Source organism: Leptopilina boulardi, unplaced genomic scaffold (genome assembly GCF_019393585.1).
Source record: "Leptopilina boulardi isolate dan_hultmark-lab unplaced genomic scaffold, ZJU_Lbou_2.1 LbouV2_151, whole genome shotgun sequence".
Classification (NCBI taxonomy): domain Eukaryota; kingdom Metazoa; phylum Arthropoda; class Insecta; order Hymenoptera; family Figitidae; genus Leptopilina; species Leptopilina boulardi.
Genome location: NW_026137698.1, coordinates 912,711 through 931,672, shown reverse-complemented (window position 1 = coordinate 931,672; position 18,962 = coordinate 912,711). Strand labels below are relative to the sequence as shown.

The following is an 18,962-nucleotide window of genomic DNA, read 5'->3' as shown; positions in this document are numbered from 1 at the left end:
ATTTTTAAAAATCAAATGGTTTTTATTGTTATAAAAAATTTTATTTTAATATTTTATTTCTAATTATAAAAAATAATTTAAAAAAATGTAATTTTAATAGTAATAAATATTTTTTCTTTACATTATTGCGATAGGAGATAAAATTTTAATTTAATATTTTCATTTATTTTATTAATTGATTTTATATTATTATTTAAAAAAATTTAGAATTATCAATCAAAAATAAATTATAAATTCTTAATAATTACGTGACATTTTTTTTAAATGAACAAATGAATAAAAATTGAAAACGCGAAAAAAAAAAACAAACGAAAACATGAACCTCGTTCACATAGTAACCGGCAATCAACATTCAATCAGTTTGGAAAATTTTTAGGCCTTAGTTGATCGTTTTTTAAAATTTCAAGTTTTTTATTAAAAATTTAATTAAAAAAAAATTTATAATCATGTTTTCGCGAGCATCAAAATCAGTCGTCCGCTCTCTTGGTCAATGCAGATTTAGTGTTGAAGGAAATTTAAAGGTTCGTTTTAATTTTCAATAATAATTGTCATGCAAACGAAAAATGTCGAATTTGCTTTAAAAAATATTTTTTAATAATTATTAATAATTTTCATTTTTTGAATTTAATTTAAATTAATTAATTGTCTATAATTAATTTAATTTTTTTTTTTAATTTTTATCATTTATTTAACTGTAATATATTATTAAATTATAATTAATATTATAATTAATAATAATCTATTAAATTAATTAAAAAATAAATTAATAATCAAATTATTCATTTATCTTTTTACAAAATAGATAATTATGTGATTTTTAAATAGAAAAAATGATTTATATTTTATTATAAAATATTTAAATTTAAATAAATAAATAAATAAAAGTGATTTAAAATAATTAATATATAATTAATGGATTGAATTTTAATTTTTGTAATATTGAAATTAGTAGAAAAAAAATAAAAATACATCGAGATAAGTAAAACATTAAATTCTATTATCTTTTTTATATCAGGCAATTGGAACAGCTGGAGAGGTGGGCAGCACTTTGCCCCCATGTTTGAAAAATGGTATAAAATTTGAACCGACGGCTGTCAAAAATTTTGGGCCATTAGAACAAATGACAACGACAGAACACAATTTTGGAAAGGTATTATAATTAAATTATTTTTTTTTTTTAATTTATTATTCATGAAAAATTATTCAACTTTCAATTTAATATCGATTTTTATAAATAAATTCATCTAAATATCAAAACACAAATAATTTAATTAAATTCCCATAATTAATATTAAAATTTTATTATTATTTTTTAGTATTAATTTATTTATTTATTTATTTTAAAAGTTATTTATTATTTATTTATTTTAATAATTAATTTATTTATTTATATTGTAGTGTAAAAAAAATTTAGTAACATCAAAATATAATTAATTGAATTAAATTAAGATTAAATAAAATGAGATAAAATGTTTGTGACTTGAAAATTAATAGCTACAATAAGAATGAAATATTAGAGCTCAAAGGTTTTTAATGACTTCTTTCCCTCGAAAGTTTTTTAATTGTTTCGAAAAGAGAATTCAAGATATTTAAGGGAGATAAATTTAATTGTTTTTACAGACAATGCCTGAATTAACTCAAACTCGACTTCAATTCAGTTCAAAAAGCGCAAGTTCGGAATTGAATAAAAATACATTCAAAGAAAGTCAACTTTCGAATTTTGAAGCTAAAAATGTAAGATTATGATTTTCAATATAATTATTTTTAACATAAAAATATAAAATTTCATTGCTATTAAAAATAAAAAAAAAACAAAGGTATATTATTTTCAAAATTATAAATAAATTTTTTAAATTTTATAAATATAATTATTAAAAATAATTAAATTTTCTAACTTTTAGGTAATTATTTTTTAATTTAGAAATTTCAAAAAATTAACAAATGTTTCATTATTAGGAAAATTCGGATGATCTGGTCGAAATTTTGAAAAAATTGCCAATTGCTGAGGAGGTTGAAACTACAAATAATTTGCAAATGCTGCCCTATTTTTCACAGGTATAAATTTTTTTTTTCATTTTTCTGAGCAAAATTTTCAAGAATTTTTTATTTTGTTTTTTTTTTAAATTAATTAATTAGCTAGTAATTTTGAAATAAACCTCAAAAATTAATTTAATTTTGATGACGATACTAATTTTTTTTTAATTAAAAATTAAAATTAAAAATAATAAAATAAATTTTTATTAAATTAATTGATATTAAAATTAATATTTATTAAATTAATTAATTGATTTATATTAAAATTAGTTTTTTTTTAAATTAATTAATAATTGATAACCAACAATTTAAAAATTTATAAAGCTTCTTATGAACAAAAATGAGGCTTTAAAAGTGGAGGACATTTCTTTTTTTGATGTAAAAAAATATTTCCGAGTTTCTATTTTTTAAACTATCGTCAAAAAATTTTTCCACTTGGTTGACACTATTCTAAAACAATTTGGGTTACTGCTGTCTTTTAATAAATAACTTAAAAATGAAAATTATTTTAAAAACAATTTTTTTAAAACTTAAAATAACTTTTAAAGCTTTTAAATTATTGTTTCAACATTTTTTTTTGCTAAATTTCAAATATATTATAATTTTATATTTAATGTAAAAAAAAATTCTTTTTAAATTCCATTGAATTATTTGAAATTAAAATTTTTTCATTTGTTTTTTTTTTGTTAATAAATAAAATATATAAAAATTTATTGCTAAATGAAATAAAAAAATCTCAGCAGTTACCCATATTTTGTTTTAGGATGGACGAATTTTTACGAACAACAATTGTCAACTTTCACAAAATAAAATGGACTCACGAAGATTTTGGAATAACAAGAAAAAAAATCAAAATATTCAAAAATTAAGAAAAATAAATTATCAAAATTCATTAAATAAACAACATTTAAATTCAAATTGGATAATGTGTAGAAAATTTTCAACTTTTTCTGCGAAATTAAATCTCCCCCTAAATATTTATGGCAACAAAATAAATTTCATTCGCGAAATAAATCGATTTCAATTCATTCGTTTTTTAACACAAGGCGGAGTAAAAGATAATTATAAAAAAAAATTTGAAGATTATTGCAAAAAAATGAAATCAATGAAAAGTGGAAATTCAAATGGATGTAAAAAGAAAAAAGAAGAAAAATGTCCTGGAAATAAAATTGAAAATGAAAAAAAAGATCGTAGCTCATGCACAGATTCAAATCGTGAACATCCTTGTAAGAAACAAAAAGAAGAATTATCAGCTAAATTGAAAGAAGATTCGTGTAAAAAAAATGAAGCAAAAAAATTTGATCCTTGTAAGAAGAATGGCACAAAAAATACTGATCCTTGCAAGAAGGGGAAGAAAATTGATCCTTGTAAGAAAAAAGAAAAAGAAACTGATCCTTGCAAGAAAAAGGATCCTTGCAAAAAAGAAGAAAAAGAAGTAGATCCTTGCAAGAAAAAAGAAAAGGAGAATAATTCTTGCAAAAAGGATGATCCTTGCAAAAAAGATGATCCATGTAAAAAAGATGATCCTTGTAAAAAGGATGATCCATGTAAAAAGGATGATCCATGTAAAAAAGATGATCCTTGTAAAAAAGATGATCCTTGTAAAAAAGATGATCCTTGTAAAAAAGATGATCCTTGTAAGAAGAAAGATCCATGTAAGAAGGAGGATCCTTGTAAGAAGAAAGATTCATGTAAAAAGGAGGATCCTTGTAAAAAGAAAGATCCATGTAAAAAGGAGGATCCTTGTAAGAAGAAAGATCCATGTAAAAAGGAGGATCCTTGTGAGAAAAAAGAAGAAAAAAATTTTGAGAAAATGAAAGAAGAAAAAGTAGATTCATGTAAAGAAGAAAAAATTGATTCATGCAAGAAAGATGAAAATGATTCGTGTAATAAGAAAAAACCAAAATTAGATGATCCTTGTGCAGAAAAAAATTGATTCCTGCAAGAAGAAGAAATGTCCTCCAATTAAAAAAAAATTAAATTATAAAATTTGCATATTTAAAAAAAACAGAATTAAATATTTGAAATAAAATTCATATTTATTTACTTATTTATTTAATTATTTATTTACAAATTTTTTAACTATTTATTTATAAAAATGTAAGCATTTTTAGATTCAAATTAATCGAATTTTATTTTATTAATTATGAATTATTAATAATTATGATTAGAATTACATGATTTTTATCCTTTTTTAGTTTGAAGGAGGCCAAACAAGCATTTTCACCCCCCATCAAATTAACATCATAGGTGGTAAAGTAAGTAAATAAAAAAATCTTTTTTTATATATTAAATTATCATTTCAAATAATTAAAAATCTTATTCAATGTCAATTATTAGTGAATTATTTTAAATTATTTTGTCTATGAAAAAAATGAAAACTCTTAGAGGAAGATTACAATAAAGGAATTACTTTAAAAATTTCAAAATTTTTTTCAATAAAAATTGCTCTTTCAAAATAGAAAAAAAAAATATTTTTTTTAAAAACTCCTTTTCTGTAATCAAATCTAATGAGAATAATTGTAGAAAGAAAAAAATTTGGAGTAATGAACTTGTAAGACCTGATGCCGTGGCTCCACCTCCTGCCTCTTTCACTCTCACCCTCAGTCGACTGCAAAAGGGCCAAAAAAAAAAATCCTTTAAAGCTATCGACTTTCTTATAAAAAAAAATAAATTCTAAATAACTGAATTCTTGAAAAAAAAAAAATTAATCGAGTTGACGTGTTTAAATCTATAAAGAATGAAATGAAAAAAAAGTCCGATTTGCCAGAGTCTGGGGAAGGCTACGGCAGCAGGGGCCCTTGCTTCGAGTTCAGTAGCTTCTCCTGGCCTATCTAAAAAAATGGCAGATCCTCAAAGCATTCGCCTCTTCTTCAAAGGTCCCTGCCATCAACGATTCAACAAAAATTCAACTATTCGACAACATTTCAATGGATCGCACAGTAAATGATGACTACTTTCCACAAGGCGATGAGTACGAGCACGAAATTGGCAAAGATGACAATCATCGTCATCGTAATTCAAAACGTGATCACGACGATGACATTGAACCAACAACACAAATTTCCTTACAACATCAATCAAACAATCAAATGCAAATTATCAAAAATGAACAAATTTTTTACAAACTAACAAATCTTTTTGCCAAAGAAATTAATGAAAATGACACATTTGATCGTCTCAAGACACTCGTGAAAAAGGCAGTCGATTTCAAGAGACGTGTCTTTCAAACAAAAACCGAAGACGATCAAACATTTGATTCGTCAAAAAATGATGAAACAAAATCCGACTCGAATGGACACGACAAGCTGGTCCCTATTTTTTAAATTTGTCCCCAATTTTTTTTTTTTTTTTTGAGACTGAGGAGGAAAAGGGTGGAAGAAAAATGATTTTTTTTTTATCTCAGGAGGTGGAATCAAAAAATTCAATATACTAAAAATCAAAAAAATACAATTAACCTCTAAACTTCAGGCTCCAATGATGTGGCTGGGAGACACTGATTGCGGCGAGGATCCGCCAAATTGGCCAACAAAGAGTCCCTGCTCCGCGCCTGACGGACCTTGCAAACCACTTCCATGTCCTGCGAAACACAAAAAGAAAAAACATGAACGGAAACCCTTCTGTGTACGATGCCCACCTAAAAGGCCGTGCAATCTTCGAAAATGCTAGGAAAAAAAACTATTTTTTTTGTTCCTTTTTTTTTTTATTTAGGCGACAACTCCAATTTTCAAAAAATGCTTCCTCTGCATCGGTAATTGTCTCACGAGAAAATTACGAACAATGAAAATAACAAAAGAAATGCAACGTTGGATTTTTGAAAGAAAAATGAAAATTTACAAACAACCACCCCGTGAAGCACCTCCTCAGCCTCTGTTACAAGTTTTTCAATTTGATATGAAAATTAATAATTATAATAATAATCCATTGAAATCAATGATGAAAATCTTTTCTAAATCATCGAATGGAATTTATTCTTTTCAACTAGCCAATGTTCCTGTTTATTTGAAACTTTTTTCTCCAGCAACTAATAATTCCTTGGTTCGTATCAATTTTTACCCTCTTTTTCAAATTTTTTTTTCTATTTTTTAACTATTTTAAATAATTGCAATAATTGATAATAATAATAATTCACTGCAATAAATATTTAGTAGAAAATTTTTTTTTAGTTATTTATTTTAAATAATTGCAATAATTAATAATTTAATAATTTATTACAAAAAATGTTCAATTATTGAAATTTTTTAAAGTAAATAAATAATAAAAAGTAATTACTAATTTTTTTTTTTCTATAAAATTTTCCAGCTATGGCAAAAAAGGAATGAACTGAAAAATCCAATTTTTCCATCATTTTCCCGATGTTTTTCAACGGCAACAATTTTACAAGCATCAAATTCAAAATGCAAAACAATCAAGGAAATTTGCACTAAAAAGGAAAGTTGTAAGAAAAAAAAATTATGTCCACCACCAAATAAGATGACATGTCCCAATGAAGAAATAGTGGAAAAGAAAAAATGTAAAATTGATTGTCTACCAAAATCAAAATGCGAATCTAATAATAAAAAATGTGAAACACCAGCAGAAAAACAGGAATATTCATCAAAATGTAATCCATCAAAAGTTAGCGCAATCAGTCCATGTCCATGTAAATTTATATCAAAAGAAATTTGCCATGATATTCAACCAAAGAAGATATGTCCACCTCCACCGCCATTGCCAAAATCACCCTCTAAACCAATAGTTCTGTGTCCGTGTCCACCACCACCAAAATTGCCACCCACTTCCTGTCCATGCGTACCGGAAGTTGTCAACGAGATTTGTGAAAATGAAAAGCCACCTAAACCCTGTCCATTGAAACCAAAAAAACCATGCGGCAATCAATCGTACCATTGTTCATCAAATGAAATTGAGGGCAAATCAAAAAAGCCCAAATAATTATTATATATTTGAAAATTAAAAAAAAAATTTTTTTTATCATTTCTGACAATGATGTAAATTTTAATATTTAAAAATCATTCATTTTTAAATATGGTAAATAGTTCTTTTTTTCAAAAAAAAGGTGGCTGACAACAATTAATTTTTGTTACATTCAATCTCGACATTGTAATTTTATAAGAGTCTAAATATAATAATTTTCTTTAAATTATGTAATTAATTTTATTATTATAATTTAACAATTAATATTGAACAAAAATTATTGCATAAATAGTTCATTAATAAATTTTTTTATTTCTACCTTTTAATATTTAAAAAATAAAATAAATAAATATTTTCATGTATATGTGCAAGAATATTGAAATATTAAAAATTACAAAAATTCAGGTAAGTGGAAATTTTTCAAACAAATATTATGATTTTATAGTTTCTTTTTCGAAATTTTAATTTACAGAAATTCAAACTTAATTGGGATAAAAAAAAATTGGCAATATTTTATTTAAAAATTATAATGTCTTAATAGTACTATTTTTCAACTAGTCAAGTTGGGAGAAAATAAAAAAAAGGCAAATAATTATTATTGATTTATTACAGAACAATTAAAAATTTTAACGTCGAGAAAAAAAAGCAAACTTTCATTATTTATGCTATTGAAGTAAATTAGAATGGAATACAAAAGAATAGAATTGCAATAGAAAAGAACCGAATAGAATAGAACAGAACAGATTTAGAATAGAACAGAATAGAAAAAATTGTAATTGAACATAGAAAAGAATAAAATGATGGAATTCAAAAATAAGAATTAAAAAAATATTTGTTTTTTTTTTTTGACAGATATTTATCCTTGTCTAACTATCTCTATATCTTTCCTCATGAAATTGGTGAAAATCTCCCGCCCCCCCCCCCTCTGTATCTCTCTCTCTTTTTCGTATATAAATGTCGATATTATTACAACGAGGCGCTTTTGATGCCAATTTCATAGCTGGCGCACTCACACAGAGGGAACATCCAGCCGTGTTCAGTTATTGCCCAATACAGGGACGATCGTCGGGGAATCGAATCATATGATTGGACCGATCTCCGGCAGTAGAGATCGATTTCCTATTTACAACCACCCGCTACCGTTCTCTCTTGCCCTCAACTTCCTGTTCTGTCTGCCGTGACATGTTTCGCAGCGGAGGATTCGAACAACTCGCAAAATACAATTTTCAATTATATTTATAAATATTTCTTATCATTTTCGTTTGAATATTTTTTTTACAAGGTAATTATTGTAATTAAAATGCCTTTTTCTACCTCTTTTTACTTTATTTAAAAAAAAAGAAAATTAATTGATATTTGGAGAAGCGGAAATTATAAATTTTTTTACAGAGGTACTACCATTTTCTATTTAGCCACTGTATAGTTAAACTATAATAGAAATTAGCTAGAAATGTAACGCTACGACTAACAAGATTCTAAATAGTTAAATTATATGGAAACTGTCTAATTAGATTATTTAGAAAGGTAAGGACAGTTATTGTACCTAGTTTCTAGATAGTATAACTGAATGGAAACTATCTAGATTATTCAGGAACGTCAGGACAGTTATACTATCTAGTTTCTAGATAGTATAACTATATAGAAACTGTCTACTGTATTTATTGATTATTTAGAACAGGTTCAGAACAGATTTTCTAGCCAGAAACTATCCAATTTCTCAAATGAAAAATTGAGATAATCCTGATTTAAAAAAACATATACAAAAGCAAAGAGTAAAACTGATCGTGAATATAACCATATTTATATAAAGTCCTTTTCTTTTAGATATATCGTTATAAATTTCTCGCCCCTTTTTCATAACCCTCCATTATTTTTTATACTGATCCGTTCTACGTTAACACTTCTTATTTCACCGCGCATAAAGCTCTTTCCTGATTCTGATTGATGAAAGATTATCGGATTAAAAGTAGCGAAGTGTATTTCTGATTCCTGGCATATATATATAGGAGCGAGTGGACAGAGAGAGAGAGAGAAAAAGAGGATGATCCTATGTCTGGCGATTTTCCACGGACATTCGAGAATGTAGACGGTCATGAAATATTTATAATGAACGAACGAAACTCGTGGTCAGAAGGAACTTGTGAAAAGAATAAATTGGAATCGATTCAATTTGTCAACACACGCGTAATTATGTTATTATGCTGCATCAGGATACGCCTGGACCATCAATAATCCATAAAAACATTGTGTCGAATTGCTCAGCTGTGTATATTATACGAAAAAGGAAATAACAAAACTAACAGTTTTTCATATACATAATAAATATTAGGGAAATATTTTTAATGATTTTAATATTCATATTTGTTTATTATAGATAATAATGAATTTTTTCATAATTTATGAATTTCTTTTAACATTTTTTCCATAATAGAATAATTCATTCAAATGTCATTCAAAATTATAGTATACAAAAGAATTTTTCTATATCTAATTTCTGAATGATTAGAATCTTTTATCAATTAAATATATATTATTAAGTTTTTGGGGGAGTAAAATAGAAGAGAAAATAAATATTAATAATTTAACAGGATGAAAAATTTTTTTATAAAAATTATCATAATAAACTAAATGTAACTGAACTATTATTTTTACATTTTTTATAATCTTTCAATTAACGTTTCAGTTTATTTTTTTTTCAAAATAAAATATAATTTCTTTTCTGGAGTATAAAGTTTTTTTTTTTAATAAAAGAAAATTATTATGTAAAATGTTTAAAAAAAAATAGGAGAATGAAAAAAAGATGTCTGTGTAAAAAGTTTGTCTAATATAACAGATGTAAGAAAAGTTTTGCTAATAGTTTAAAAAGTTGCTGCCAGGGGGATGAAAGGATTGAAGGTGTTAAATTCACTGGACGTACTTGGGACCAAGGCGCGTCTAACAAATCCGATCGTATTTTCATCGACGCCAAATTGGCAATATCCTCGGCAGTGACAATTTCTGAATTATGCATTAGCTCCAGGGACAGTCGCTTCAAAGTTTATCCATCCCGCTCGAATATCCGTCCAACAACTCAACCAATACTCTCTTTTAAAAGTGTATTTCTCTCTCTCTATCTCTCTTTCACTTACATTTGTTTCATATCAAGAAAGATCGGTTTTTTTAAACCTATTTGCAGAATAGAACAGAATAGAATAGAAAAGAATAGAAAAGAATAGAAAAAAATAGAAAAGAATAGAAAAGAATAGAAGAGAATAGAATGGAATACAACAGAACTGAATAGAAGAAATATGAGTTCTAATTGCTACAAATCCACTATAATTTACAAATAAAAATTAATTGCATTTAAAAAAGTAACCCGGATCTCAAAAAAAAGAAGTTCTACTAAAGATTTAAATATTGATTATTTCAATTTTTTTTGGCAATGGATTGAAATTTGAAAAAGTGATTTTTGAAGAGATGGTGTTGCAAGGACGAAATAGGCGAAAAAGCGAGCAGATTTGCAAATGTATTCGAGAATTGAGACTTGGCCGCAGCTCGAGGAGGCGGGAGATAAGTAAAGATTTATGATACCGGATGCGCAAATACGGTAAAACTTCCCCGTTTCCGGACTGGCGAAAACTTTTCTCGTGCGGCGTTCGCCTGCTCCTTTTTCCTCATTTCAAATCCTCTAAGGCGCTTTCCTTACTTTTATATATATATATATATATATATATATATATCAACAGTCGCCAGCGACTTTATCCCAGAATATTGTCATCCATCGTGAAAGTATATTTCTTAACTTTTACAGTCAACTGAAAGGTTACATACTTTACATTTCAGAGCAAAATGAAAGAAAAAAAAATCCCTTCATCTTTCATCACAATACATATATATATATATAAAAATATGTCCTATATCATTTTCTTTTATCCAATCTCGAATTATCCCAATTTCTTTACTTTTTTATTATTTTCTAATTTTATATCTATTTATATCATTTTTGTACCTTTTTTCTTATTAGAGATTTTTATTAGAGACCTTTTTACTTTGTCTTATCCATCTTGATGTAAGAAAGAATTTAATTTATCCCAAACGTGCTTCGCAGTTTATTCAAAAATTAAAATGAGAAAAAGAATAAAGAGCAAATTGACATTCTGTTAATAAAGAAAGATGAAAGTGGTAAAGAGTCATTTCTTGGTAACAAATCATAAATTGAGTTTTATATTCTCGTTCGACACCCTTATATAAGGTCTTTGTGTATTTTTCAACGCCCCAGAGACAAATTCCATATATATATATATTGAATATATATATATATATGTATAAGGTCTGATTTAACGGTCGAGGTGTATGTATGAACAACCCTCGTCTATGTACTCATTCACCCCAAAACCGCTTGAAAACAATTGCCAAGCGGTTGTAAATGTATTAATCTGCTCTCCTCTCGACTTCGTCCAGTGCGCGGGACTACTACAACCCTCTCTCAATGATGCAAGATCAAGTGCGGTATTCGTCGACCTCTCACGTTCTATGCTACATGCGTGAGAGCGCGCACTTTGGCTTCGTGGGACATTTCCCAAGTCGAGGGTCACTTTCAATCTCAACCTTCTAACACTGTATATACATATACACTTAAAAATAAAAAAAAAACCCTTCAAGGATTTTAACTGTAATTTAAGATAAATTGCAACGTTTCAATAACGAGAAACTTCGTTTATCAAATTCTTTTCATATATGTGTAATTAAAACGTTCCACAGAAAATTAAAAGGCATTAAAATAAGCTGCAACGCTTATTATTTTAATCCAATTTTGCTTATTTTAATCCATTTTGGTATTAAAATAAGCAAAATTGGATTAAAATGATAAGCGTTGCAGCTTATTTTAATACCTTATATAATTTTCTGTGTATTGATTAAAAAAATTACTAAAGACTTTGGCGGTATTCCCGAACTATCTTGAAAATTTAAAATCCCAAAATTTATTTTAACCTAGCTCCAATGAATTAATAAAAAATACGCCATATATTTTTATTTTTTTAAAAAATTTTCAATTGTAAATGAATATTCCCCCAAAAAAAAAGATTCATTTAAAAATGCATTAATTGGAGTTTGCGTGCATTTATAAAAGATAAATTCGATAATAACAGTCGCGGTGCAAAAGCGCAATATGAAAATGATTACGCACCGCTTGATTGGCTCGCTATTAAACCCCTTGATATTTAACCCCGTAATTACCGCTATGTCACCCCGGCAATAATCTCATGGTTTACGAGCGGATGAACACAAATATAGGTAGGTGTGTATACATATAGAAAAATATGTTACACGTGTACACGTGATGCTAGCACTACACTATATAATATATATATATATATATATAAAGCTAGACTTGCAACCCCCTATGGGCTTTCCGCGGTCTGTGATTTTCTGATTAGCAGTGGGTCGAGTGACTACGGTTAACCGTTGATAGGTGGCGCTCAATTGCTATGCATGGGCAGGGATTCGAGACCTGTTTCCTCAACCTCCGAACAACTCTCAAACCAAAACTAGTCAAGGGACTCGTTTCAGATATCAGGGGTACTCATCGTAGGTGTCCATATCAAAAAAAAATTTTTTTAATCTTTTTCCACCTTAAAATTATTTTCTATAATTCTTAGTTAAACTAAGATAATTTATATATTTATAATTTTTCACCATATATTTAGATTCAATATTATTTAATCCCAGACACAATTAAGTTACACTATTAATTCTCGATTACAAGAGCAATGCATCAGAGTTTGATTCATAACACTTGTGAATGTATAAAAAAACAAATAAAAAAAAAAAGGTGAAGTGACTTCCTCGCAGTTAGAAACACCCTATATTATAATGTATATATTTCTCTTGGGGGGGATTCATGGCAACTCTCTCACTCTCTCACCCCAACTTATGATTTCAAGTATAATTCCCACTTAAATACAAACTATCGGACTATTTTCTGCGAGAGAATTGGAGTACCCTTGAACTTTGAATGGTCCTTGAAAATGCAACTGGTAGTGAGCAATTTGGTACCACTTTTAGCGAGAAACCTTTGTTACCGTTTGCAATATTCGAAATAAAAGCCATCGAACAACCGAGTCAAATGGAACAATGTCATTAAGTTGGATACTGAGTCGAAAACTCCCATGAGTCGGCGGGAAATTTTTTTTTATTGATCACTATGCGAATTGCTTTTAAAATGTATACGTGTCCCTTTTTTTTTAGTTTTGATATACATATTTTTTTTACACAATTATAGTGAAAAATAATATTTAACAGATGAAAAAAGGCGTAAATTTTTGCTGTAACTTACGATATTTTATTTTGCAAGTTATGAAATAATAAAAACAAATAAAAAAAAAATTTGAATCTTTAATTTGCTTAACACATTTATGCTGACAACTATAATAGCGAATACATTTACAAAGAACGGAAACAACGTGTATACTATAAAGATTATTTAGGGCTATATTTTTCCTGAAAGAATCGCTCACCCATGCACGTGTCATCACGTGCCATCAAGTGTCCTGAACCCCTGTTTAGTTCTGCACTTTACGCTCAAATGTGCAACGTTTTAAATAATTTTGTTCCCCTGATTTATTACCACAAAAAAAATTATATATAAAATTTTCACATTCACGAAATTTTCTATACTTCAGAAATTTCTGTTATTATTTTTAAAATTCATTTTAAATGAAAAAGTTAAATATATAAATTTCATGTGACTTTATAAAACACTTCTTATAAGTTTAAAGAATACTTTAATTTTCTGCAATTGTATAAACATAATAAAGTGCGTCTTTTCTCTCTTATTCTATTTTACTATCTTTGCACCCGTGACATATACTCATTAACATAGAAACAGCGGTAAACTCAGAGCTAGCTTACTGAGTTAACAGCGTGTAAAATAACCGCTAAGTTGTCAAGACAATGCTCAGAAGTCTTGGGCGACACCGGTGTCTAAACAGTGCACAAAGTCCCCCTCACGAATTACTTCCTCGAGTTCGCCATTGTCCCGAGGCGAGTGAAACGTCACTAAACTTCCGGTTCTCGAGTTCTCCTTATAAACATGTCCTTGCTCTTCTCGTCTTAACAGAAGTTTTAAACTCAAAGATAGGGCGATAACAATGTCAGATAAGGCAACTAGAGAGACTCGAAAAACAAAAACTCCATACACCTGTATGACATTTCACTTTCACTGCAAAATTATCATTACTTTTTTCACTTTTCTTTACAAGTGCAAAAATAAAAATTATATCTTATTAAGACCACGTGGAATAGTAAAAAAAAGTTAATACACAAAAACGTAGATTTTTATTAAAATTTAATTTTTCTATTGCCAACGAATTACGATCGCTTTTCTGAAAAAACGAAGTGAATTATCAACAATTTCCGTTAGTTTTTGCAAGTTAATTAGCATAACGAGGCCGAATATACATATATATAAATAAATACGTTATGGCATTTTTAACCGTAAAAGAGGCAGTGGATGATCATAATGGAGTTATATAAATTCTTTAAATCGGCCAATTGTAGAGAAGCGTGTCCGGCTGTCAGATATATATGATTATTATGATGTTGCGCTCTCTTGAAGTCATAAGAGCTTAACGGGCGGAAGGACAAAGAAATCACAAACATTTTTTTTTCCTTTTTTTTATAATCATAAACAGTAATTTTTTATCGTTTTAAATGCGCTTAGTCATTTCGAAAGTTTCACTCGAAATTATGCGTATAAAGTAATTAGGTATAACACACTCATTTGTTTTTTCAATTCTAAGATTTTCTACCAAAAAATAATAATTTTTTTTTTTATTTAATAAATGCTCCAGCCTGTCCGCTTCTTCTTGGTTGGTGACTACACGTCACGTTGGATCCTAGGACTGTTTCCTTTCTGCTTCCCGGCTTTTCGAGCAATTCTTGCAATGTTTGTTGTTGTTTCCTGGGTAAGGCAATCCAGGTCGCGGATCTCCAATGTGATCCTTTAATCTTCCGTCTGTACCTTCCCAATGCTTACAACCCTGTGGGCAAAAAACCATGTTCGTTCTAAAAACATTTTAAGGACGTTCTTAGAACGTTTCATGTCCGACAAATAATGTTCTGGAACATTTTAAGAACATGGATGTTCAAATAATGTTCCAGAACATTATTTGGTGGACATGAAACGTTTTTAGAACGAACATGGTTTTTTGCCCACAGGGAACTGTTTTATGATGAATGCTTTTTTCTTGGAGTCTTCTCCGATTTTGATCAGAAGGTTTCCCTTTCTCGTATAGTCTCTTAGTCCGTCCTCAATACTCCCTAAGTTTTTCTGAACTTCGCCAAACATTTTTTGCTTTTTAATATTTTCCCTCCAGAACAAATCAAAAAAAAAAGTAATTGATACGATTTTAATTAAAAAAAAAAAAAAATTAAAATCTAATTACGTTTACGAAAGGCAATTAAACCAATTACGACGGTGAAATGAACATTGCAATGTTACGTAAAGTAATTGGCTTCCTCTTCGCGGATTTCCTAAAACGATAATTAACGAGTTATTAAGCGCCGGCTAAGCTCTCTTCGACGCTCCGTCATTATAGGCGTGCATGTTACTTGCGTTTCACACGAGTACCATCAAGTGAAATCTTCAGCGATGAGCCGTAAGATAGGAAATCTTTAGTTTGTGCGCAAGATTCTTTTACGATTACTGTCTGTATGTGTGCACACACGATACTTTTTCATATATATATATATTTTTTTTTTCTATATATTTTACGCGCGGACGCAAGTGCGCACGACGAGTTGTGCGCACGAGTGCGTGAGATCTCTTAAGTGTGCGCGCGGCCTAAGGACAGGATGCAATTACCACTGACTTAAGTGTTATCGTTAAACAAAAACATATTCCGTCCATAATTCGAGGTTCTCATTTTTGTCTCTTCTTATATATTATAACATCTTTCTTAGAAAAAGAAACACTCGCGAATTGTCCATAAACATATCCGGAAATTGTTTTCGGTTAACTTTCTTTCAATAGAATAATTATTTTCGCTTACCTATGGAACTGTTAAAACTTTTCACTACAGTAGCAAAAATTTTTACTTCTTTCAGTTAAATCTTTATCTATTCTAGAGAAATCTTTCGCTGTTTTAGATAAATATTTTTTTCCGTGTAGATATTAAAAAAATGAATATCATTTTTGTGAAGAAAGAATAATGATGATCATTAGCGCGCATATCACATATTAATTATGAAAATAAGATTTCTAATTAACTCTATGTGTTTAGCAACAAAGTGAACATAATTTGCTTTCATTGAGGGGAAGTTTATATAATAAATATACCAGAAAGTGTTTCACGTCGCCACTTACTTTTCACTTCACATAAATTTCTCTCGTGAAAAAAAGGAAGGTATATATATACACGCATAATATACGTTAAAGCTCATAAAAAATTTCAATTAAGGCCTAATCGGACGAGGTTGAGAGCCCCTGGGTCAGGTAATTAGCGTTATGAAGTTTGTTGCTGCTGCTGCTCTTTCGTATACACTGACGATGATTCGGATAACAAAATTACTTGTTGTTACATTATACACACGTTCGGCCAACCACGAGGCTACAGAACGTGAAAGCGGCCATTATCTAGTTTTCTTATATCTAGCAAAAAATATAAATATTTCACCCTCGAAAAAAAAAGTTGTCTCTTTTCCGGAAGTTGCTCAATTCCTATCGAAAACGCCAATCGACCCCTGTATATATAAATGTGAGTCGATAGAAACTCTTGGTTATTAAATCCAAATTAAAGCCGAGTTGGACGTTAAATATTCAGTCAGGACACTTTTTTTTTTTTTTTTTTTTTTGCTTTTTGATATCGCGTATAGTAAAAGGCGGAAATGCATTGTGGTGAATGCAAGTAATTAAGGACGCTCGTAAGCGTTGTGCGCGCAGGTGTGATTTAAGGAAGCAAAGAAATGCAACTGGCAATTAGTCGTTTCTTACTCAAAATAATTAACATTGTGAATTTCGTGACTGCCATGCCGCATGGAGATCTGATTATATAGTTACTTTTTTCAAATTGTACGAAGAAACGATTTTATGTCTTCCTATTATTAAAATCCTCTACAAAGGCGTGAAACGTTTTACATTACAAACTCCCGCGCAACAAAGTATATATAAGAAATAAAATGAATTCACCTCATGCTGAATAAAGTTTTTTTTTTATAATCTACTGGTTGTGAATTTATTTTATTTATTAGATATTCTTTTGCCTTTAATGGTATCTTTAACAAAATTTTTAACAATATTTGTAAATTCTACCATACAGATTGTGTATGCTACAATACAGATTATGAACGGTACAATATACAGATATTGTCTCTTACTATACATAAATATTTAAATATATTTAAAAACAATTCCCAGGTATTGTGGGATATGTAATAGTATAAAAGAAATAATTATGTACCTTTTACATCGAAACAAGTGAATCCCCCGCAGGAGGGATGGGTTGTTCTGAATTTATCTCATCGAGAGAGAAAGAGAGAAATATGATTGCACGTCTCAGGCTCTGGACCATGATGGCCGCGCTCAGAAAAGCTATTGGTCCACTAGTAATCATACGGTCTCCCACTGCAAGTTATGTACAACCGCAAGTTGCAGCCAACGCGAGTCCCGACTATCATTACGCGATCATTTTTTGTTTTCGTGGCATTTAATTTGAATCGTCCCTCCCTCGCGACTTCCCATATATATATATAGTCTTTTATATGCTGTGTATATACTTTTGTGCAGAACCTCTTATATGTTGTATATATGAATTGGTATATATTTCCCTTCCATTTCATCCTGTCGCCGTCCACTATTTTCACCTCATTCCACTGCATTCATATATATATATATATATCGTTCCACATTTTATTTCTTGCTCCCATCATCTTTTTTATCGTGTCCCATTCATTTTTGCCCTTTTTACTAGTCTACAATTTTCTCCAATATTATTCCTCTGCGGTTATACATATATGATCATATGCCTTGTCTACAATCAATTTTTATTGATGAACATATCATTGTTTCAGAAATTGTCGTATAGGGTTTGGATTTTTTTGACTTATTTCAGAAGTTTGGTTAAAATTCCAGAATATGGAATTAATTCCAATCGAAATAAAGCGGACTTGGAATTAGTTCGTAAGTCCGAAATATTATAAATACACAGAAAATTAAAAGGCATTAAAATAAGCGTTGCAGCTTATTTTAATACCTTATAATTTTCTGTGTACGGAATCAATCCAGTCTAATCCGAAATCCGTATAACTTTAGTAAATCCGGAATCTGCATTCTTCAGAATTTTAGTATATATTAACGAAAATTTTCCCAAAAGAAAAATTGGTTTCCTTTCAATATTTTCCAGTGTAAACTTAGACCATTGTGGGAACTTTAGGGATATTTAATAAACCATTTTTGAAAAAATGGTCTAATTGATAATGACATCTTATTACGAATGATTGACTCTATGAATTATATTTGATTTCTCCTTATTGAACAAAAGTTTATATATCCATGTGGGATTACGAAACTTTATATATATAATTCGTGTGTTCTATATACGAGAGGTTAATCGTTTTAATAAAAATGTATAGGAAGACCAATTTGTTAACTTGGATCCTAATTCGACTTCGAACAAGGCGATATGGCGCCAAAAGGTCGTCGCCACGTGAATCGAATACATTTACATACACACATCAAGAAACAGGTATACCGAAAACAATTTTCGACCATTAGGAATTAGGAAAAAATACAAGAAATCACTGAATGACGACTCTTTTTATTAAAAAAAAAAAAAAAGTCCAGAGCAGGAAATCGTATCAGACAGTTTATCTTTCTCCCACGGATTTTAAACTTTTTTTTCATCATCATTAATCTCCAAAAGAAAAAAAAAACTCTTCGACATCATTTCAATTATTGTCAAAAGTATGATTATAGTATTTGTTTTATTCACATTAGGTTATAAATCATAATTTTCTATTTCTACAACTGTTTTTTT

The 18,962-nt window shown here is 28.7% G+C and overlaps 2 protein-coding genes across 2 annotated transcripts; both read left to right on the top strand.

The window, feature by feature from the left end:
• Positions 1–324: 324 nt before the first annotated feature.
• LOC127276746 (axoneme-associated protein mst101(2)-like) lies at positions 325–4,010 on the top strand. The gene is made up of 5 exons (XM_051297385.1): positions 325–521; positions 1,016–1,150; positions 1,621–1,734; positions 1,957–2,055; positions 2,798–4,010. Exons 1-5 carry the CDS (start codon positions 447–449, stop codon positions 3,968–3,970), a joined length of 1,596 nt encoding a protein of 531 aa, XP_051153342.1. The 5' UTR covers positions 325–446; the 3' UTR covers positions 3,971–4,010.
• A 1,694-nt stretch (positions 4,011–5,704) lies between these two features.
• LOC127276749 (formin-1-like) lies at positions 5,705–7,182 on the top strand. The gene is made up of 2 exons (XM_051297389.1): positions 5,705–6,072; positions 6,337–7,182. Exons 1-2 carry the CDS (start codon positions 5,815–5,817, stop codon positions 6,964–6,966), a joined length of 888 nt encoding a protein of 295 aa, XP_051153346.1. The 5' UTR covers positions 5,705–5,814; the 3' UTR covers positions 6,967–7,182.
• Positions 7,183–18,962: the final 11,780 nt, after the last annotated feature.